Source organism: Colias croceus, chromosome 9 (genome assembly GCF_905220415.1).
Source record: "Colias croceus chromosome 9, ilColCroc2.1".
NCBI lineage: Eukaryota > Metazoa > Arthropoda > Insecta > Lepidoptera > Pieridae > Colias > Colias croceus.
The window spans coordinates 5,815,672-5,839,988 of NC_059545.1; the positions used below are offsets into that span (position 1 = coordinate 5,815,672).

General features: G+C 31.4%; 3 protein-coding genes and 3 long non-coding RNA genes across 6 annotated transcripts; 3 read left to right on the forward strand and 3 right to left on the reverse strand.

Annotated features, from left to right (window-relative positions):
* The first annotated feature begins 514 nt into the window (after window positions 1-514).
* LOC123694559 (pupal cuticle protein C1B-like) lies at window positions 515-5,202 on the forward strand. The gene is made up of 4 exons (XM_045640024.1): window positions 515-649; window positions 986-1,311; window positions 3,039-3,066; window positions 4,928-5,202. Exons 1-4 carry the CDS (start codon window positions 638-640, stop codon window positions 5,117-5,119), a joined length of 558 nt encoding a protein of 185 aa, XP_045495980.1. The 5' UTR covers window positions 515-637; the 3' UTR covers window positions 5,120-5,202.
* Window positions 5,203-5,875: 673 nt separating this feature from the next.
* On the forward strand, window positions 5,876-7,159 carry LOC123694283. Its single transcript, XM_045639674.1, has 2 exons — window positions 5,876-6,276; window positions 6,712-7,159. The coding sequence occupies exons 1-2, from the start codon at window positions 6,262-6,264 to the stop codon at window positions 7,033-7,035; spliced, it is 339 nt and encodes a 112-aa protein (XP_045495630.1). The 5' UTR covers window positions 5,876-6,261; the 3' UTR covers window positions 7,036-7,159.
* Window positions 7,160-8,414: 1,255 nt separating this feature from the next.
* LOC123694284 lies at window positions 8,415-10,355 on the reverse strand. Its single transcript, XR_006751792.1, has 2 exons — window positions 10,207-10,355; window positions 8,415-8,752 (listed from the first exon to the last, which is right to left on the reverse strand). It is a non-coding gene; the product is annotated as an uncharacterized LOC123694284 (long non-coding RNA).
* A 4,283-nt stretch (window positions 10,356-14,638) lies between these two features.
* Window positions 14,639-15,940, reverse strand: LOC123694285. Its single transcript, XR_006751793.1, has 2 exons — window positions 15,622-15,940; window positions 14,639-15,119 (listed from the first exon to the last, which is right to left on the reverse strand). It is a non-coding gene; the product is annotated as an uncharacterized LOC123694285 (long non-coding RNA).
* A 932-nt stretch (window positions 15,941-16,872) lies between these two features.
* Window positions 16,873-21,171, reverse strand: LOC123694286. The gene is made up of 3 exons (XR_006751794.1): window positions 21,099-21,171; window positions 17,754-18,014; window positions 16,873-17,127 (listed from the first exon to the last, which is right to left on the reverse strand). It is a non-coding gene; the product is annotated as an uncharacterized LOC123694286 (long non-coding RNA).
* A 1,299-nt stretch (window positions 21,172-22,470) lies between these two features.
* Window positions 22,471-24,104, forward strand: LOC123694287. Its single transcript, XM_045639676.1, has one exon. The coding sequence runs from the start codon at window positions 22,627-22,629 to the stop codon at window positions 23,197-23,199; it is 573 nt and encodes a 190-aa protein (XP_045495632.1). The 5' UTR covers window positions 22,471-22,626; the 3' UTR covers window positions 23,200-24,104.
* The last annotated feature ends 213 nt before the right edge of the window (window positions 24,105-24,317 follow it).

Below are 24,317 nucleotides of genomic sequence, written 5' to 3' on the forward strand. Positions count from 1 at the left end.
GCGAGAGTGTAAATTTGAAGTTTATATGAACAAAAAAAAATGAAGTGGGCAATTAAGTCAAAAATTACAATTGTAATTGTATTAATAACTCACATTTTACAACGATATCGTAACATAATATCACATCATAAATATTATAACAAATTATACGTTACAATGTAAAATATAATATAATTCAATACTAGTAATTACAATGTAATAACTAGTATGTATAGTATTATATTATTATCTGTGACTTTAATATAGTTCTTAAACATTACAGTGTTACTGTTATTTTATACAAATGTTATTTTAACTTAGTCATTCAATAAATGTTAGAAGAAAAACAAATAAATGAAACATGTTTTTGAAGGATAATTTTAACACACTTTTTCTTTTAAATGTTTGTTCAATTTAAAGTTATAACGCATGATAAGCTCAAGTTAATATTTTCCACTGTCTCACTTTTGCATAAGCCCGTCCAAGATGCTTGTCTTGAATGTGTAGCAGTACTGTCGCTCTCTGCTGTTAGCAAACCACCAAACAAGACCACGTTGAGAATAATTTTATTCCTCGATCTTGCTATTTAAACTGTTAACGTACTTGCAATCAGCAGCATTCTCTTGATACTAGCCATCAAGATCTAACAAAAAACAAGATGTTCAAGCAAGTAAGTAGTTAAAAAAAATCTTAATATATATAAATCTCGTGTCACAATGTTTGTCCTCAATGGACTCCTAAACCACTTAACCGATTATGATAAAATTCGCACACCATGTGCTTTTCGATCCAACTTGAGAGATAGGATAGTTTAAATCTCAAATTGTTTTAGAGAAAGCGCGGTAAGCTAGTTGATTATAAATTTTCTTAGTGAATCACAAGATTAATCAAAATCTTTAGATTTAAATAAGTTGGAACTTATAGTATAATCATTTAGTCTACGTCTAATGTAATACACCTCAGGCCTTTAGACATAGAAACAACTAAGAATTAGTCTTCTTTTCAGGTAATCTTCGCTGCTCTTCTCTCGGTCGTGGCTGCTAAGCCCGGCATTCATTCCGTGGCTTACCCAGCACCCGTTGTTGCCCCAGCGGTTGCCTACACCGCTCCCGTTGCTGCTGCCTACACCGCTCCCGTTGCCGCTGCCTACACGGCACCTGTTGCCGCTGCATATACCGCTCCCGTTGCCGCTACCTATGCCGCTCGTTACGCTGCATACACCGCACCTGTAGCCTATTCTGCCCCTATTGCTGCCGCGTATACTGCCCCAGTCGCCGCTGCCTACTCTGCCCCCATTATCTCCGCCGCTTACAGAGCACCAGTTTTCCTGAAGTAAATTACGAAACGAAGGACTGATTAGATACGAATAAAATATGGTTGTGCTATCTTAAATTAATGTTGTTTCTTTTTTCTATTCCGGTTCTATTATTATAAAATTAACATAGAATATTGTGAGAATAATGTCTCATTGGAAATTAATAAATCATTTAGGTTTCTTGCTTCAAATATAAACAAATACGATGTTATTATTAATGTTGATATTTATTATTAAAGATATAAAAGGCCCACTTCAAAGCTTGCTTTCAAGTATATGTTTTGGTCGTCTAGTGTAGAGTTGTTTCTTGTTCACTTATTTAAATGTTTTCATAATATATAAATAACTAGCGGTCCGCCCCGGCTTCGCCCGTGGTACATGTTTACGTTTTCTCTACATAAGATCCATCCTCGTACTTCAAGGAATATAATAAAAAAAGAATTATCGAAATCGGTTTAGCCGTTCTCGAGTTATGCGCTTACCAACACATTTTGCGATTCATTTTTATATATAAGAAGATAATGAAGTATGTAAATGGCTAGTGGAAGAGTAATAGTAATAGAACCAAGTAGGATGATTCTATTACTTCTTATCACCTTGATGAGTCGATAATATGAGAATCTCGATATAAAAATGGATAATTATATAAATGGCTAAACAAAATAGATGTTTTTATCCTATTCATTTGGAATCTATTTCTATAGCTTTCAAGTTATCAGATTAATATAAGACAGTTATAATCTCTCTACTCTTAAAAAATTAAATGAATTAACGAATTTGCTAACAAACTCGTTTTATGTTTTTACTAGCTTTGCGCACGCGGATTCGCCCGCTTTATCTAAAATCTAAAAAAATATATACCTACTAAACATTCCTCGAGAATCACTCTATCTATATAAGAAACCGCATCAAAATCCATTGCGTAGTTTTAAAGATTTAAGCATACATAGGGGTATAGAGACAGAGCAAACGACTTTGTCTTAATACTATGTAATGAACACAAACAGAAATAAAAGTTTAGTAAATACTAGCTTACCGCCCGCGGCTTCTCCCGCTTTGTCCAAAACCTAACAAACTACATACTAAAACCATCCTCTTGAATCACTCTATCTATTAAAAAAAACCGCATTAAAATCCTTTGCGTAGTTTAAAAGATTTAAACATAGGGACAGAGAAAGCGACTTTGTTTTATACTATGTAGTGATAAAGTAAAAGCGGTTCCAAGTGCATTCATTTACTTCTTAAAAACCTCTGTCCATATCGATATGTTCTGACTCATATGTCCCAACATTTAAATCAATAAACTTTTAATACGTAATGAATTTTAAGTTCTATTTAAAACCAATAATAACAATAGGGTGCTGAGCCATAGGTGACATCATACAACATATTGTTTATGGAATCCGTTTGGACGAAGATGTGTCGCTGACGCGCTCCCTGCCCACAAGCAATGGCCTGAAAACTTATTTAAGCATATATTTAACACGACATTTACACGTATATTGACAGGTAAAGGTCACGAGACAACGGCAGAGCCTTTGAAGTGAACTTGCGATATGACCGAGTTATGTGTGAAATTGTTCAATATTGTTCCATTTCCTGAACGTCTATAAATAACCGAAACTCACTAAACTCACTGAAACATGATTTAAACTAAAAATATCATCTCAATTTTAAATTATTTTAGAATGCAAATATTTTAATTAAATTAATTTAAGAAAGCCTAAGAAATTTTTGCTTATAGGACGTTAGATAAAATCATTAATAATCATGTATGTATTTTATTTTTATTTTTCATTTTTCAAATTATGAATACTCCACTAAAAATTGAATACTTTAAGGAGAATTGCAATATTCTTTTACTTTAAGAGTTTTAATTTAATAGTTTTAATTGAAATCCTATAGTATCTACTTAGTTAGATTAGATTAGTTTGAAATTGTATTTGAAACTAGCGTCCGCGCGGATGTCGGTCTTCGCGCGGATGGTTTATTTCTCCATTTTGAGTAACTCTGACAATGACATCTTATATCTATTGGACCCAAATACGGCTAGGCCTATAATAATACGCAACGTGTGTTCGCGGTTCTACAAAACAACGTCTATGGATAAAACTGAAAAATTAAGATTAATTTTTTTCTACGGATTTTTTTAAGATAAAAAGTATCCTATTTTACGCCCAGGATAATAAGGTATAATTATACCAAAATCGAAATCGAACGGTTAGTTTTCACGTGATGTCTTCACATACAAACAGACAGACAGACAAAAATTTTTTTAATCACATATTTGGGTTTGGTATCGATCCAGTAACACCCCCTGCTATTTATTTTTTCAATATTTTCAATGTACAGAATTGACCCTTCCACAGATTTATTACTTATATGTATAGATTAATTTTGCTTTCTATATATTCCTCGTTTATAACTTAACCTCAGTTCAACTTTTCCTTATAAAAATGTCGTTACTTGGTTGAATAACCAAATCAGACATACTTACGGTATATTTGTTTACACCGTATAAATATTCGTTGAACCTTGAATGTCAAGTTCAAGGATCTTTCGTGTCCTAATATCCGTCACTTTAAGGATGTACATTAATTTGAATGCGACTCCGTACGCCTCGAATGTTCTACGCTTCGTCAGATTCGTTTGTTACGATTAGAAGAATCGTAAACAAACAGGGTGTTCAATGTTCATTAGGTTGAAAGAGCTTATGCAGTGACATCACAATTTCTTCAGCTGATATTATTAAGGGTTTCCCTAATAGATACTTTGTTTCATTTATTTTGTATATTTTGCATAAATGCAATGCAAAAGAAATGAAGCAAGCCTCTGAAATTATTGTTGTTTGCTTCTAGAGATAACTATAACAAATCATAATTATTTTAATTATATTTGAAGTTAACTTTTTTAAGCAATGAACGCTTTAATTAAATTGCAATTACGTACCTAAGTGTACACTTGTTTTTTTAATTATTTTGAAGTTGGTATCAAGTAAAAATTGAATTAATATCTACAAAATTTTTACATATAGGTCAATTAAAAAAGAAATAAACACCCTGTATAAGAAAACAATGATGTGAAATCTAAGTTTATTCAAGTCGCGTACGAGTCCTGATCGGTTGTCCTTGCAAAGTGCCGAAGTGGAGCCAAGAATCGGGTGTCACCACTGTCCTTTATATACTAGCAGGAGACTCCACAACAATCAGTGTTCTGTGAACAGTTGTAACAAACCATCAAAATGTTCAAATACGTAAGTGCTTTTATATCAATTTTTAATTCAAAGTTCAAAACATAGTTCTTTAATACTATTGTGCAATACTAATAGTGTACTAGTGCTTATGTAAATAACATGTAACGTATCTTATTCGTTCATGCATTGCAGTTTTAATTTAATTATATTTTTTTTATACAGAACAGTGTAGGGATACACATAATATATCCAGTTCTTTTTGTTTATTATTACATTACTTTAATTTTGATGATTGTTATGTCACAAAAACATTATGTCAGTTATGGGTAAACATTTATGTGTGTTTAATTATATTATTTCGTCATCGATTTGTAAAACTCGTTTCTATCGAAGGATTTTTTCAATCAATAGAGCTGTACAACAAACATTTCATGTTACAGTTGGTCTTCCTCGCTCTCCTGGCGTTCGCCGCCGCCAAGCCGCTAGTGTACACCGCGCCTGTAGCCGCTGCCTACACCGCGCCGGTAGCCGCTGCCTACACCGCGCCCCTCGCCTACCCCGCGTACAGCGCCTACTCCCCCGTCGCTTACTCCGCTTACACATATGCCTCCCCCTACACGTACTACGTTTGAAGAACCCGGACATGATACACGGCTTGATGGATTTATTTAATTAATGAGCATATTGCATATAGGCTAATAAATTATGCCAGATATATATTTTTTTATTTACCATATGTTACCACCTAACTGAATCATCATAATCTTCATCATCATCAACCTCTGTGTTCTCACTCAGGCCGTTGCCCAAGTTAGGAACTGAATCACAAACGAAAATAATTATGAGTAGATTACTAATGGCTAACTTTAACATTAGATTAATAATAATTATTAGAAATCGAAAAAAAAGTAACAATTGACGTTCTTTTAACACCATTAATGCTAATGCAATCACTTACAAAGTCCGATTTAATAAAATCGAAATAATCTGAAAGAGATCGAATACAGAATAGACAGCTTCAACCTACAATTCGAGTCACGAACTAAGATTACTTAACAGTTGGAGGTACAATTCCAAGATCTCCCGATTTTTACCAGACAACCCAATTTCGAAGTCCCCAAATCTGGACAAGTAAATTGTGTAATTTGCGAAAAAACATCATTATACAGTATACAAAATATACTTGGTTGGTATTCATTCATATATAAAAATATCTACCAATAACTTCTCTGACTCAGTGGCGACTGGATCACATTGAAAAATGAGATAATTTTGTTTCTGTATATACCGTAGCAACAATAACATCAACATGGCGAATTCAGTCTCTTAATAAAAATATGTCACAGCGCACATTTCAAGAAATATAAACAATATGAACCTTCAGTCATAACCTTTCCAATGTCGAGTGAAAACTTTAAAAATTAAAATATGAAATGGTTGATGAATTACTGAACTAATTATATGGTCTGTCAGTCTGTCGGCCATTGTAATTTAACTCTAATTCTTAAGCATTTACGTCACTTCAAGGCAGTCAAAGAAAAGATGATTTCGGATACTTTAGTTCAACCATATTTGCCATATCATATTATACATTCTTTTGTTTACGGGAAAACCATTCACGAAGGCCTTGGTAAAAGAATTCACAAATCCACATACACATGTCTATTCATCACTTTGTTCCCATTAAGTCTGTCCAAAATATATAAGCTAGAATGTATTAGTGACCATCAGTTGACCGTCGGAGCAGACGGTGAAGACAAGTTTCAATTTCACAATGATTTCTACACTGGTAAGATTTTTCCCAATTAACTAATAACTTTTAAAATTCAGAACAGCTGTTATTACCATGAATACTTAGGGCATCTTTGTCACTAATCAGATCAATGAACTCAATTTTAATTGTTAATTAGAATAAATTTATTAATTTCGTTCGTCTTGTTATGAAATTTTGTTTACATACTAAGTTTACATTACATATCTTTTAGTTATTTTATATTAATTTAAAGAATACCTTTAAATCAGGAAAAGCAAAATAGCTTGTTCATATAAAAAAAACTTATCAGAATCGATGATGTGAATTTTAATAGATTTTAGCGTGCCACTAGTAGTTAATACTATTAATTGTTTACATTTTTACTAATACTTAATGTCGAAACACATCTAAAAGCAGTAACCCATTACCAAGCACAGTAACTTATTTATAACAAAAATAAATGTTTTCTAGGTAATCGTAACAGGATTAATAGCAGCAGTATTTGCGGACCCAGCCGTGATTATAAGCAATGGCTATCTATCGTCACCGTTGACATCTGCAGCCCTTGTAGCTCCAGGAGCCGCTCCCGTGGTAGGTGTGGGACCAGTGTCACCATTAGCCCCACTGCCATCTGTTGCATCTTTAGCTGTACCATACGCTACAGTATCAGATTACAGATACGCTTACGGATCCTCACTGAGCTACCAAGATTATGCGCCAGCTGTCAGCTCTGCATTAACTCTGCCTTACTCTTTGCCGTATGCCTATGCCGCCGATTGGTACTATAGAAACTAATAATAACCATAAGAAGGACCCCTTTCCAACGTTTTGTTTAAATCATTGAAATGATATTTTCACGATATATTTTGTAATTGGATTGTTGTTATGTTTAAACCAAATAAATATTTATTTAAATCTCTTTAGAATTTCAATATTTACATCTAAGCAACTACATATGATTTTTGTTTATTTTTTTACGGAAACGACAGATCCCTCAACTTTCTATCACAAATCAATTAAATATAGTACTGGAGAAACCGGAAGATCGTACTATGTGCTATTCAATATACATAGTTCATTGGCCACTGAATGTTGAGGAAAACGCGAAGATATAATATACATATAAATAAAATGTTGGAAAAAAATTGTTTGATGAAATGCCGGAATAAAATATGAGAAAAGGAAGTATGCGTGGAATAGTAATTTCTTATATTCAATTTATGTATAGCACTTCTATTAAAGTCATTGCCAGGTTCAATACTAGTTATTTAAACCGGTACTCAATATGGCCATAAAATTATTTATCAAATGCATATACCGCATAATTTGCGCATACACAACGCAAAGCTGTTGATATAATAACATATTTAATATGTTTTAATTTGTTTTTGTCTTAAAAATGTGGTTATTGACTATTGTTTTGAAAATGTAAGTTGTTTAATCCATCGTATACCTATGGATATATATACATATATATAATATTTTGCGTGTGTTGTATTGTTTTGCAATTGCAAATTTAAAAATACATAGCAACAGTTGGACCTACATAATATCAATTGGGTCCATGATAATATTATGTGATGTGTAAATAAAATTGTATTTTACATAATTAAAATATTACATTAAATATTATAGGTAATATAAATATATAGAATATTCTATTTGTATACGCATTAACGCATTTCATTGACCTAAAATGCGATTATAACAGCAAACCACATTTTTCCCAAGAGGAATAGCAAGGAAAGATAAGTATTTTATATTCTTTTTGTATTATTATATTAGCCTTTGAAATAAGGGAAAGATCTCGAAGTGTAACTGGATTATAGAGGTATTTAAATATAGACCATTTTATTCACATGCATTATTATACGTATACATGTATAGTATGAAAATATAGTTATTATGTTATATATTACTCTACATAGTTACAATGGCAACCATACAGGTATTTTATAATTAATTCAAATATTTGAAATTCAAATTAGATTTTGCAATTTTCATATCTTGAATGCTTTATGTATTATGAATGTAACTATTGTTTTAATACGTTTATCACGTACGTAATATTGATTACTTTGATATTCTTTTTTTTAAGAATTTTATCGCATCTTTAAATTAAAACCAAGCAATATGTAATATCAAATATGGGAATCTTAAATAAAAGCACAAAATAATTACTCTATAAATTTATTAATACTTTTGGCACAACGAAGTCAATTATCGCGCTCGGGTCGATTTGGTGGAAACGAAACATTAAAAAAATAAAGCTATAAGTGTGCTAAAATGGGTAGTGAAGCGGCTGTCGTGGGGATATAAGATGCTTGATGTGGAATTATTTGATGAAGTAGTTGTATGCGTAGGGTACAGGGGCGGCGTAGGCTGTGGGGACGAAGCCAGGTGTGTATGTGTAGTACGCAGCAGGGACCACAGCAGGCGCGGTGTAAGCCACGACCTGGGGGTCAGGCTTGGGGTTGGCGAATGCCACCGCCACGAGAGCGAAGAAAGCGAGCTGAAAATTAAATGAAAAATTATTAGCAAATGTTAAACATTGTACAATAGATGCAACTTATTATATTTTCATCAAATCTTATAAGTACACAAGCAATAATAATAACAAAACAGTAAATTTACATGTTAAATAAATATATAACTCTTTGGTGGTAAAGATGTTGCATATCCAAGCAGTTTTTATCCAATTCAAATAAAATGTAATTTATTTTATATAACTTGTAATTTTAATGCGATGTTTCAATTTCTGATCATGTTATTTGGGCAGTCGGGTTTGAGTTTACCTAATAAAATACATTTATAGAAAGATTTTTATAAAGTTGTTTTTACACCTTAATATATTTTATATACAAACTTGAATTTTTCTTGTATCACGTATTGGTTGTGTAAATACAAATAAAGTGTATATATCCAAGAAGATATTCGAGTGAAATTGATGTTTATTTATACGTGACGGAGTCTGAAGGGCAATCGGACAGTCGAATAAAAGGCATCAAGTACTCGAGATTTAATCCTTGTTTGCCTACATCTAAAATTATCTATTAAGAATGACTTTACAAGGACTTTCAAAGTTCAATATAATCCATATGTGATTCTCTGGTGTAATATTATGCAAATATTGGATGCTCAAATCAATTATCGAACAACTGAAGAATTTTTATTGAATTGAAGTTATGCAAAATAAAAAGATTTAAGTTTTTCACCTCACAAATAATCAAATCACTCTATGACGCGTGATTTAAAAAATATTTTCGTGTATTTACCAACTGCAATTTCCAATTGTGAATAACAACGAAAATATTTTTGCAATTGCAAACCCTCCATTTTTTAATGTTTCAATAAAGAAAAGAGTTACAAACAAAAATGTTATACTTAAATTGGATTGCCATCTAAAACCGGTGGTTAGTTATTGAGGGACCTAAATATTTATGCTGTTAACAAGTAGAGTCGTCGTGAGTGAAGTCGCTAAGTACTAAATACATAAAAAATTAAATCATCATCAAAATCATCGCAATTGCATGTTAATTATGTAGTGTGTTAACTTCTATAGTCTAACAGATTATGGTATACTAGAGGTCCGCCCCGGCTTCGCCCGTGATACATATTTCGAAATAAAAGGTAGCCTATATCATTTCTCGGGTATCAAAATATCTCCATACCAAATTTCATGCAAATTGGTTCAGTAGTTTAGGCGTGATTGAGTTACAGACAGACAGACAGAGTTACTTTCGCATTTATAATATTAGTACGGATTAAATGTTATTATATTATGTTTTAAAAACATGTTATCCTAACAAGGATGGAACCATTTAGAAAATTATAATAATCTATATTATGTAATAGTTAAAAAATATCCTTTCTTTTACCAAGACTATGCACCCTGGGTGTAAAAAAACTTACGTTATGTCAAATGTACCCCTTGTAAGTATGAAATATATATAAAATAATACTTACGATTCTGAAGAACATTTTGTACTATCGTTCAGATGAGATATCTCAAGTGATGGTTATGAAACGATTGCTTTACTTTATATAGATCATGCTTGACCACGCCTCATTCACTTGTGATAACCGTCCTTGATCTTCAGATCCATTATCTATTCGATGTACTAACAAATAACTATGTAAATAATTGTATCCGCATTAGGCGGTTTTAATTTACAATAATCAATCGCCAAGGGTTCTGTAGAGGGAAATAGCAATTTATCTTGCAAAAATAAACGATATGTTTTATGGACGCGTTTTTTAACTTTTACCTTAATCCAATGGATCGCATAGATTCCTTTACTAAACCACACAAGAGTGGAAACGATTAATAAAAGCAAACGTTAATTAATCCATATAGTTTTCTACTATACTTTTTAATACAATAATAAAGTTTGTTCAGCAATAATACGGACAAAAACCTAAATATCGTCCACACGGGAAGCGCTACGCTCTTGCTTTCGCGGCAACATCTATTTTGTGAAATATCTTATCAGCTTCGATGTTTTCAGACTGTTACTAAGTTACACAGAACAAAGTACGCTTCTACTGTTCCTAATACCTATTGCGAAAACTCATGGGCGGCGACGAACACCTTCCAAAAAATAAGTCATGTGCGTGCTATATCCTAACACGATGTCTTAAAAATTGGACACATTCTTTTTTCTATACGGACAACACACATAGCCATATCTCATATGGTAGCCGTAAATGCTTAGGATAAGTATTAATAAAAAACCCGGAATTGATATTATATACCTATAGTACAACAAACTTTACCTTTTAGGTACATACACACTCTGGAGCTTGTCTTTCATTTTCACTTCGTATGATTTGTTTTAATTTTTATTTATTTCTTAAATTATTTCATTTTAAATCCAAATAGATCTTTAGGTAGCTTATTGGATTCTTTTAAAATTTTTGTAAATTGCTTGTAACGCTTTAGAAATATGAATTATAATAAAGTAACGAGTCAATTCGAGTATATTCCGAAAAGGCAGGAAGTGTCTCCCTCAGTGATCATGTGTGACATACCTACTGAAGTTTAGAAATCTAATTTAAAATTAAAGTGTCATTTACATACATAATATTTTACTCATATCATTTGACATTTTAATGTTATACTTTATTGGGTGGATAAGTTTTATCCTTGGTTTTATCCATGGATTGAAAAATCAGCCCCTAATTGTATAATAAAATGAATGACGTGTTATTTGCTTGTTTTGCTTGAGATGCTTCAATTTCCGGGGACAGTCAAGAGGAATTGGCACTGCAATAATACAGTTAAATGTTTAATTTTTAAACAATTCACATTACAATAGATCATTTAATTTCTGATCATTCTGTTCTTAGATGGCTAGGTCGACTAGCCAATCTCTATTTAAATATTATTCTAGAGCAATCAATAACGTCCGCACATTGATTATAATCACAGGACGAAGAATAAAGTAAAAAGCATATCATAAATATTTAATACACATAAATATACAATATTTGTTCGCGTGTAAGATTAATTATCGTAATATATTCAATTGCTTAGAAGTGATACTAACGTATATGGTCTCTAATTGCTGTATCTCTATTATTTCATCACTTCACATCGCGTAAAAAATTATCATCGACAAAATCAGAAAGAAAATGGTAATTTAATGATGTTCTTTTGTTTCTTCTCAATAGAAAGGTAAAGTAATTTGAAAGGTAAGATAATATTATAGAAAAGGCTTTAGAAGCTACCATACAAGTTACCATATCACTTATTTCACTACATAACGTTATGTAGTGAAATAAGCGCACTTTAAGAGGCTTACATCAAATCAATAACTAAAACTTGTTAAGATCTCAGCTTAAAATCAACATTGATCAACAATATAAAAATCAATAGGTACATCATCTTCTTCAACTTCAACATCATGTAATGCTATCAAAATTGATAATGATAGGCATGCCTTTTATTTAGTTTAATCGTTAAATGCGATTTATAATCTTTGGTACTTTCTAGTATCATTTTATTACCACCTTTGGAACTTGAATTAAAATACACAAAAATGTATTATGATGATTTTTTAAATGCAAATGAGTGTTCTCTTTCTTTCATATTAAAAAAAATATATTAAATTAATTAATTTATATTCATACAAAATTCTCTACACGTGTATGTGCGAAACTTCATTTCATAGATATTACTTCATTTTAATATAATTTTATTTTAAATAGAATAGAACAACGTAGATAAATACAAAGAAAATTAATTTTTTGCCAAGGAAAATCTTGTCACGAACATAACTGGATTATCGAGTTATACAATTTCCATTCAATCTATTTAAGATGTGTTATTAAAATAAGCTCGGACAATTATAATAATGTATACGAACTTGTCCTTATTTTAAAAAGGACTGTACGCCAATAAATTATTATTAGTATTGTGTTCCCTTTTTTAGTTCGTCATATTTTTTTAAGAAAGTGAAGTTTTCCTAATTCATATTATTTGTTATTATTGAAATACGTTTTATTGTATTACGAATTGGATTTTAGATTGGGTCAGGGATTTAATAAACCTACGATACGAAAATTATTATGCTTATTCATCTTTCACTTAAAATGTAACTGAACCCATGACTGATTTAACTAAGTTAAAAAGTATGCTTTGTAAACTCAGTTCATTTTAGGTAACTTATTCGAAAAAATAGCATAGAAAATTGGTATTATTAGTTATTCCACCATTTAATTAAAAATCGTAAACACAAGTTTTATAATATTAATATGTATTATGAAAAGGCAGACTCAAACGTAAAATATTTTTTTGCCAACTTATATAAAAACTACGATAAAACTTTAAATCAACGAGACAGAAATCTACCTATTCATATGAATAACACGAAACAATATTATCATAAATACGCAATATTCACATACCTACAATACCTAAAGCACAAGAACATAATACAATGTAATAGCTTTTAACATTCCAGAAACATTTTATAATAGTATTCCAGAGTTTTTATAAAAATGATACGACAAGAACATTTAATTAAGCTGAATAAATTATAATATGACTTATTTTTTAATTCTTAGATATTATAAAGCAGAGCCGTCGTTTATTTACAGTCCAATAGCAGCAACTATATTGTAATCTAAAGATTGTAATGATATAGTTGTTAATATTTAATTGTGTGCGTATCGTTCATTTAAATCTATACAGGGTTATTTGTAAAACACCGGCAACCTCGCAGGACAAGATAGCTAACATCATAAGACAACATTTGATCTACGACTTTTGGCATAACGCAATAAATTATTTTTAAATGATTTTTAAGCTTTTATTGTACTCTCCTAACATATTTTGTAAGTCTATGTTCTATTCATTATCGAAAGGACGACGCGACGCCCCCTTTCCCCTCCTTTCGTTCGCTTCTTGTTTTAACGTAATTTTTGGAATGCGCGTAGAGTTTATAATATTCAAACGGAAAATTAAATGAATATTTATTTTTGTATGAAAATAAAATCTAACAAATTATCAAAAGTCGTAGAACAAATGTTGTTACTTATGATGTTAGCTATCTTATCCTGCGAGGTTGCTGGTGTTTTACAAGTAACCCTGTATATGTACCATGGACGAATATAATCTAGATATTTATTGGGTCCATGATATGTACTAATATTATAAAGCTGAAGACTTTGTTTGTTTACGCGCTAATCTTAGGAAGCACTGGTCCGATTTAAAAAATTATTTCTGTGTTAGATAGCCCATTTATCGAGGAAGGATATAGGCTATATATTATCATCACGCTAAGACCAACAGGAGCGGAGTCACGCAGGTGAAACCGCCGAGCGCAGCTAGGCTTATAATAAAATTGAATTGAAAATAATTAATTGATTTGAATTTTTTTTTTCAATTTCTATGAAATGCCTGTAGTTACCACATAAAATCAAAAACATAATTGTCCAATATGACATGAAAGGGACTAAACAAACTACACTCGCGAAAATAATACCACAAAGTAAATACAGAGCGTCCTTGTTGCGTATTAAGAGATTTAGAAGCGTATAATTAGACAATGCTTTAACGCTTCAGAGAATTAACTTTGTTTATTTAAAAAATTATATTTCCATATTCATTGTATGATATTTTTTTTTTGGTAAAACTTTTACTAAATAATTAATTTATTAAGTTAAAAAAACTTAAAAACACCCTTTAACTTAATTATTACCCTTTAATTATTGTATTGTCACCTTATTGTCACCGTTCCTTGATTAAAGTGACAAAGTTGTGATTAATTCTGTCCGTATAAATTGGGTCAAATTCGAGTCTAAAGGAGGAGAAGTTACACACAATCATACAGGTAGAGCTACTAAAAGCATGTAAAAATTATCGAAATAGGAGACTTCAATAAAACAATACACAAACATATCACAATATAATAATATCCGGGCAAATTTTTACAACATTTTAAAATCTCATTTGAACTATTGCATAGTTCCAATCATACCATGTACAGTTCGATTCAAACTTAATCGCGGTTCGTAAGTTATTGCAGGTGCGAGTGCGGGTGCGCACAGGTCCCTTAACGTCCCGCTAATATCTAAAATTGTTTTCTGCGCATCGGATCGTACCATGTTCCGAGCCGCCATTAAGTTTAAATCGTACTGTTAACATTTATTTGTTTGTCATTTATTTGTCTTAACTGTATCCTTTAATAATAACCGTAACCGTAGCTGTAAGGAGAACCCGCATAGGCCCCATAGCCACTGTAAGCCAATGGGCTTGCGTAGCCGGAGTAGCCGCCATAGTAGCCGGGGTAGCCGGGCGAGTAGCCGTTGTAACCATAGCCGGAATATAACTGCGGTCTAGCCATGGCGAAAGCCAACACGGCGAAGAGGATAATCTGAAATTGATTTTAATTCAAATATGAATCCAAATAATACAAAAATAACAATACAAAATTACGTTGTGAATAAAATACACATATCTATAATATTTTCTCACAAAAATTGATCATAAACAATCATAATTGAATTCATGATAATACTACTTTAAAAGTCCATTTATCATAATCCAAATATTTATCTACGTATTAACTCAATACATGCTAAAACAAAAATAACAAATACTACATTATAGTTAAATAAAAACAAATGAAAATGCACTTGGATTTTCATCTGCTTAAGACAAACATAAATTAAGATCTAAAATATTTAATATCATTTTAAGTCCTATTTAAATTGAAACCGTGTGAATTGGGAAACTTTAGTGAAAAAAACTTCAAACACTGCCTACTTACAATTTCAATTATAGTAATTTCAGTTAAGCAATGTCCTTCAATTTGATTTCAATTAATAGTGGAAACTACAAAACAAGTGATAAAATATAATAAAACAATTACTTACCAGTTTGGCGAACATTTTTTATTTTTTTATAATTTTTATTTGTGTAGTGGTAGCAGTCCTTCCGCCCTCTGGTTTCACAATGATACTGCTTTATTTTTATGATTTTAGTAACATTTATACTTCAACCGTGTCCTTGAAATGAATCGTAACAAACAAGAAAAAAAACTACAAAAGATCTCATTGGGAATCAATGTAAATTATGAGCACAGAAAAACGTAGCGAGACGAGTACTACATCAACAATTAGGTAGCCTTTGTTCCATATTGAAATGCTCAGAATTATAAACAGACCCGCGACGAATATAGCTATGTATCATTATTTTTATAGTGGCTACATGTTTGTCGCGACGATTATTAGTTTCAAACCTTAGAAGCTTCACAAATACATGTCGTAAGGCTGAAAATTCAATAGGTTCACCGCTACGTTTTCCTGTCAAGCGCTCTTCAATATTTTAAAATCATTTATGTAATTTTCGTGGTTATTTTTGCTGTCAACATTGGATGTACTATCTGGAAATTTGAATAAATATTTTAATATGCTATATAAGCTAGAAATAGTTCCGAGATTATTCTAAACACCTAAACTGCTGCCGTTTAGGGCTAATGATGAGAAGCAATTGTTTAAATTTCATTTCTAAGTACGCTTCTCTTCAAAATAGGTATATTTATTTAGTGTTTCACAACACAATGAGTTCCGCTTACGCTTTTTGGAAGTTACTCGTGTTGCAAATTGGATATGTAGCGAATTATAACTACGTTTCACAAGAGCTATTCATATGCCAATTGTCTGAAATTATTGTAAATTTATGCATGTAAATAAAGTTTTTCTTCGGACGAAAAACTACTGTTAATAATAGATTAATAATATTTTTTCTCAAATGTATGCTTATACCATTTTTTTATTCAATCTTGAATTCATCTTCTTTGTACAGAAAAAAGAGGAAATGAACAATAATTAATGTACATACCTATATTTTAATATCATGAGAAACCTACAAGAAGGTACCTATGATATTGGTCAATATGAAGTCTATTATTTTACTCCGAACATAAACTAGTACTTAATTACTGCAATCATACAATTTTATTATACTGTATCTTTACCATTTATTAAAAATGTCGACTATTTTTAGAAGATACGTGAATCATTGTATTGACTTGTCGTAATAGCTTGTTAGTCTGCTTGTACATAAAAGCGTATAGAAAGATAATGAAACCAAACTTTGGTTAAATGATTTATTTATTGCTCATAAGTAAATATTAGTCAACAGTATTATAGTAACATTTCAACATTATTGTAGTATTAGAGGTCGGATATAAGTTAACGCACGTAATAGTTCGGGTAGCCTGCGTACGCATAGGGGGAGAGGGCGCTATACGGCGAGATGACGGAGGGCACTGAACCGGGGTACAAGTAGTCGAGACCAGCTGTGTATGTGAACAGTTGTGGGGATGGAGCAGGGCTCGGTGCCGCCGCAGCCATGGCGAACAGAGCGAAGAGGGCAAACTGAAAGAAAATGTACTTATAATTATTTTTTTTATTAAAACACACAAAAGGTGTGCGCAACGAATATTAAAATGAAATAAATGCTCATTATATTGTTTTAAATACGAATAAGTCTAATCTACTTTTAATATTACTATGGGTAATCAGTGATAATATTATTATAAGTCAGCATAGATATGTAATTAATATTGAAAAAGCAAGAAACGCTTACGTAAATAGCAAATCTGAGGAGGACAGATTAATTTTAAAATTATATTACCTACGAACAAAAAATACCTTGCGAAACAATTATACTGACTAATTATACATTTTAATAGTGTATTCAAGAATTATTTGTCTTCTTTAATCTGTGAATTCAAAATTAAGGCCAATATATGAAATAAAACAACTGCGCAAAAAGCACAAAAGAATCCAATAAAAAGAGTTCAACGCTGCACTTAACGTCATTCATTTGTCACCATACGTATACAATACAAAATCTTTCTAATTAAGACATTAATTATCGTTTAATTAACTAGGAATTATTAATTATTTCACTCGTTGTTCAGACGCAGTTGATTATACAAGAAATTGAGTAAGAGAATTTCATGGAACTAAAACACAAACATTATATTAATATGGCTTACCAATTTGTAGAACATTGTTGAACTTGTCCGTGAGTTTATGATGATGCTAGAGTTGCTTCATATTATATATATACGCAAAATCAAGCCTTGAACTTCAAAATACAATAAGCTCTGTATGGTGACAAATATGTCATATGACAAATTACGGAAGCTCCATATTGATACAATTGAAACGACAACTAATTTTTTTCTCCTGTGCTGTTGATGTTCAGATACTTTTGTACAAAAGCATCAGACACATCCTGATTGTTCAACCGACTCCTAAAAAGACAAGTGTCAAATATCGGAGACATAATATAGGCACATATAGGTACTAGAAAAATTTGTATTTTTAATGATAGCTATCAAACTACAACTACTATTAATTAGGCAGTTCATAAACATGGGTGAACTTAATAAGTTGTTATACGAATCATTTGTTGAAGTTTTAGTTTCACCATTAATCATGGCAAAACTAGCGAGAAATAGAACGATGTGGAGAATTCTTGGGGAGGCCTATGCCAAAGAGCAAGACAATCATAAAACCGGTGTCTAATACAAACAATAATATTTTAATTATGTTGCTTTCATAAACTTACATGTTTAATAATATTATTTTATCGATACACCTTCAGTAATTAAATCAGTATTTTATATTTGAAGATTAAATATATTTGTTTCATAACATCTCGGAAAATGCTTAATAAATAAGCAATATTTTGTATTAATAACTAGTACATTATTATTAGCATCGCCCTGAGGACAATGTTTTTTCCAATGCTCTATTTACATATCATACATTTATCTTGACACAATTAGGCTTGTATTGTATTTTATTTGTCATACGCGCTATTGTTACCATTTTTTCTCTCATTTTGTTTTCCGGCATTGCGTCGTGAATAAAACTACTTATAATAATTAAATTTATACTAATATTATAAAGATGAAGAGTTTGTTTCTTTAAACGAGCTAATTATCGAGGAATGCTATAGAGTATAGAGTATAATATATCATCACGCTAAGACCAAGAGGAGCGGAGCAATGTGGGTGAAACCGCGGGGCACAGCTAGTATAATATATTTTTAAATATTTATAGCGTGGATTATTTCACACTAGTCACCACGTTAGTTATAATAATTATGCCCTTAATTTACTGTGTGTATAACATTAGGGAAAAGATAATATCTACTGAATAGTTAATTATACATTAATTGTATTAATAATTTATAATTCACTGATATCAGAAGTTTAATCTCTATAATTTTTGTGAAAAAAACGAATTTTAAATAGTTAAATTTTTCACACATCACAACACTTGTTCTAACATTAAATTAAAATTTAAAATTAAAGTTCTGTACAACAAATATTGCACAATATTTTCCATACGTTATACAAAATTTGTAGTTTTACTTCTGTGATTTGATAGATGTTCCCTCGCTTTTTTACCCGCTCCTATTGGTCTTAGCGTGATGATATATAGCCAATAATAGCCTTCCTCGATAAATAGGTTATCTAACACAGTAGTTCCTGAGATTAGCGCGTTCAAACAAACAAATTCTTCAACTTTATAATATTAAAGTATAGATTCAAAAATCTCAATCAATTTGCTCATAGGTATTCAGTTTTAGGCCAAGAATTGCAAACAGCGCGTGCCAGGTCAGTAAATTCTTCAACAATAGTTCATGTTTGGAATTTTAAATTGTTTGGTAAAGCCGATCATGAATTTATACAATCAAACTGATTCTTATCGATACTCGATTTTGCAATTGTTAACTCTATATTTAAATTATCTTTGTTACTATAAGGAAAATATTATTCGGAAAACTTACATCAAAGCAAATTGATGTGCATTAATTCAACTGTCAACATAATAAAGGTTTACTACGAAGATGGGACTATATTAAGCTTTTAAAAATATTCCCTCCGCATCTAGGTAAATGTAAGTACGTCAGTAATAAATACTGACTATCAAACTACGTAATCTTACCCTATTTGTATGGCATTGTATTTCCGAGCGCATCATATTATGAGCTTTTTGTATTATACCTACTAAATATCTTATTGTGTAGTAACATTTTGTGTTTACACTAAATAACTTTTGATTTCTATTTTTGTAATTTACATATAATGAATGCAACGATCTGTGCAGTATTTTACACAGAGAAAGATATTATAGACTTTAACAAAACAAGACTTAATCTGTATAACTTAAACAAATGTTTTATTTATACAAAAAAAGTTTTATTATATAAAGATAAGAAGTAAAGTTTTAAATACAAAACTTTGGTTTGATGTTACTACATAACTGGACGCTTCAATCAGTTTCATAACTCGATACTGTAAACTAATGCAATTTACATTAGACTATACACCCCAGTGGCGATATGACGTAATTCTCATATGAGAGCATTATCAGGATTGTCCACTGTTACATAATACACATAAAACTATACGCAGCTAGGTATGTTATGTTGTCCAAACTGTCATTATCAAAATACTCACTAATGAACTTGACACAGCGCAATAGGCTTTGTTATGTAATCGGTGACATGATTAATCTAATTCAATACATGTCGAATAAGTGTCGAGAACATAAGCCCTCAAATGAAATGAAATGGACAATATTAGATTATTAGACATTAGTGTGATCGACTAACCGTACGCATATGGTACTGAGGTGCATATCAAATACAAGGTAGTAAATAAGGCGTAGAAAGTAATGTTTTTGTTTACTTCTATATATTAATAATAGTACCTATCAGCTTATATATTGTCGTAGGTGATGTTAAAAAAATTCGCATAATATAAGGTAAATATTATCAATAGAATCGAAACACGTATGCGACTACATAATAATATCATTTTATACTTAATAGATTCTCATAATATTTTAAAATAGAGCGTGTGTACCGAGCACACGTGTCAGAAGTGAAACTTCTTTGGCAAGATTCAAAGATACTAAAATCGTCGCCCTACTCCATGACGTGACGGTATTGCTTTGATGCGGAACTTAAGTCTCAACTCGCCTAAAGAAGTTTCACTTCAAAAATGTATTACTATTTTTACCCTCTTATTTTTTTTATAAAAGCTTCAGTATCGATACACTTATCCAACATTAACTCAACTAATATTCAGAAATAAGTAACGTGACAAAAAAGATCACATTTTGTTTATCAAGTTAAAAACTGAAAACAAAACATGTTCTAAAAATACACCTTCCCGTTTAAACGTCACAAAATTAAAAGAAAAGCACGTTTTGCACAATCATGCTATTTTAGGAACAACGGTGTTGACACTTTTGTGAAACTTCTTGATAACTTCACAATTTATCGGAGTTTCATATACGCTAGTGGAAAATTTGTTTACCCCACTCAAAGCATGTTCAGTGCAAAGGAAACAATTGTCACGGGATCGCGATCTATTAGCAATCACGTGCCAAACAGAAGGTTCGAGATAAAAGATCTCTGTGAAACACGTGTCAAGAATCACGCGATACGTTCGAGTAAGTCACAGACACAAAAGAGTAATATACGTTGCACTTACGCTCCTACACTATAAAGAGACTTAAGAGGCTTCATTTATGCATGTTCAAAGCTATATGCACACGGAATAAACTTCATAGTTATTGATTAATTGCAGCGACATCGAATCGTTAGGTATCGAAATCCACAGTTGAAAAAAAATATTGTAAAGTAGGAGATAGGTACTCAAAGCTTTAACAGTTATTTATATATTAAAAAAAGTTTATCTGAACATCGTTATATTGAATCGTATTGTTATTTTTTTTCGTTTTTATACGGTTTTCCTGATCATTTGTTGTAAGCGTACTAAACTGAAATATCATAAAAAATAGAGAATGTTTTTAAATTTGTATACATAATAGAAAAAAACTGATATTTACTTATAAATTTTATTTATTTATAAATTTGTTTTAAAACTTTATAATATAATGTAATAGGATTGAAAAGGTGATTGATATTAAAACTCTCATCAAAATTTTAATATCGTAGAACGAACAAGAAAATGCAGCTATCATTCCGTAAGTTTATTACTTCAGTGATTGCTTCAGCGATAGAAGATTATAAAACTTGAAATCACCACTTACTTAACCTTTAAATATCACTTGTTAACTATCATGCTTGATTTTATTGCAGCTGTCAATTAAAAATAAACCTTTAAACATAAAATTAATAAAACGACAAAAAATCTCTTTGAATGGAATATAAAAAGAATTTGAATGGAATATTTAATTTAAATATTTGTTTTTTAGAAAAGTTGAAATATTTATAAAAACTATTTTTATAATAGTTGAAATATTTATAAAAATATTTTTATAAATATTTCAACTTTTCTAAAAAACAAATATTTAAATTAAATAAACTATTGCTCCTATCCGTCATGCAATAGCAATTTAAGATATGGAAGCAGTTGCGTTTGTTGCATTATAAGGCGTGAAAAAAATGCTCGCAGCAAATTTTCAGGCATTTTCAAGGCTGTACAGTTAAAAATATCTAAGATTCTCAGTAAATAGCTAATTCGCAAAAAAATATAAGCGATTTCTGAAAAAATTAAAATACCATAAGTACTTCATTTTACCTATATATAGAAATTTTACCTGGCTGCGACAAGTGTTGATGTACGTGAGAAGATGCATAACCTGCCCAGCTATAATAACGCATGCGCGAATTTGTCTATATAAGCACTAAGCCCGCCCTACAACCAACAGTTTACGACTTGTTCTTGTGAACGAACCCTTCGCTCTAACTTAACCGTTACACCTTCGTACACCGTGAAAGTTTACTAAAAGTATTCTTTACAAATTCTACTTAATATTCGTTTTAAACAATTTTAAAACAAATTGTTTTGCTTCACTTGTTTTAAATTTAACGAACTTATGAAAAACAAATTGGGAGGAAACTTTGAAGGCAGTGAGAAGTTTTCCGGTGATCTACCGGTCAAAGTACGCCAACAAGCACCGAAACCCCGTCGTGAATCCATGGCTCCTAAAATTGTCGTGTGTCCACCAGTTGAAGAAATGTCTGAACCAATTACACCGCCTCGTGGATCCCGCCTGCTGAAAGCTTTGAGCCGGCGGCTCTCTCGCCGCACCGAGGAAGACTCCATGGAAAGCTCGAGCAGCAACGAAAGTATGTCTTACGACGCCGGTCGCAGTGATGATCCCTCATCCTGCTCAACTAGCGACTCCGGCAGCGAAGAATCCGAACGTCGCCGTCGACACAGATCAACAGTTTCTCTTAGACGTGTATTTCAACATCTTAATCTATCGAGCCGATCGCAATCTTGTTCTCCGACCGAACGTCATCGCCAACCAAAGAAGCAATCTCAGCCAAAACGCATCCTGAGGCCACCGATCACCTACACGTACGTTCGAGGATTATCTGGCCTACCAACCCAAAGAGTTCCCCGTCACACAGTTTGCTGCGCATCCATGGGGCTCAACCGATAAAAAGGGTAACCATCGATATGTGGATCCAAGACCTAGAATGGAGATCAAGACTGTTAATGTATAGAGATATAGTCTTAAAGTGCTAGCACGACTTTATCATATCAGTAGAAAGACAGGTTGTTAAGAAGCCTGGGTAAAGAAGTCACCAAGGACCAAGTTTCAGCGAGTATGAATACAAACATTTTGTAGGCTGTACTTGTGTGAAATCGTCTAATTAAGATAAAATCTATAAGACTGGACCGATTGGAAAATAACTGCCACAAATTCTTACTTCATATTTTATGTATTTTTCGGCTCTAATATCAACGCAAGCCATACGTGGCAATCGAGATTGTAAAAATTGTATTCATTGATTTTTAATTGTCTGTTAATTGGATAAATTTATGTATGGATCGAAATCTGGGCTATAACTATACGCTAGTTATGTGTAAGTCAAGAATAGTGCCTTTCCACATATTGACAATTTTAATGTATACCTACTAGATAAGGAAAATTATCTTCTACCATGCATTCAGGATAATTTGTCTTTTCATAGATTAGAGAAATTTACAAATTCAATACACCACATGTTTTCATAGTTTCTATTGTATTGTTCACACTATTCAGTACTTTCTAGACACTTAAAATACATAATTATATTATAATGACAGTAATTATATATTGTAACTGCAAGAAATAACCAGGGTGGTCGTGATATTGTGAAAATCTGAAATCGATGATTGCAAAAGTTGTAAGAGATTAGCTTTAGAAATAAGATTTCTTCTGAATAATTGCTGATTCAAATCGTTGCAACATACTAAATAGAATTTAAGATATATGTAGATAGACTAAATATTAACAATTTTAGCATAAGATTTTTATTGTAATATTAGGTTTCATATGAAAATAAAAAATGATAATGAATATTTATAACATTTTATTTAAAACCTTTGTCGTCTATCAAACGAAAAAAAAACTTTCAACTTATTAAAAAATTAAAAGTACCTAATATCGAAGTACTACCACACATTAAGATATTTTATGACGTACCTATTCAATATAAAATATGGTAAAAGCCATCAATTTCTACTCTTAAACGAAATAATATATTGCTTTTTGAAAATATTTTCATTGAACGG

What these genes read in the sequence shown, in the direction of transcription:
- LOC123694559 (XM_045640024.1), top strand. An exon ending in AGAGCACCAGTTTTCCTGAA is followed by an intron (nt 1,312 to 3,038) that starts GTAAATTACGAA and finishes TTTTGCTTATAG; the next exon opens with GACGTTAGATAAAATCATTA. An exon ending in ATAAAATCATTAATAATCAT is followed by an intron (nt 3,067 to 4,927) that starts GTATGTATTTTA and finishes TTCATGTTACAG; the next exon opens with TTGGTCTTCCTCGCTCTCCT.
- LOC123694287 (XM_045639676.1), top strand. Translation starts at nt 22,627, where the DNA reads ATGAAAAACAAATTGGGAGGAAACTTTGAAGGCAGTGAGAAGTTTTCC.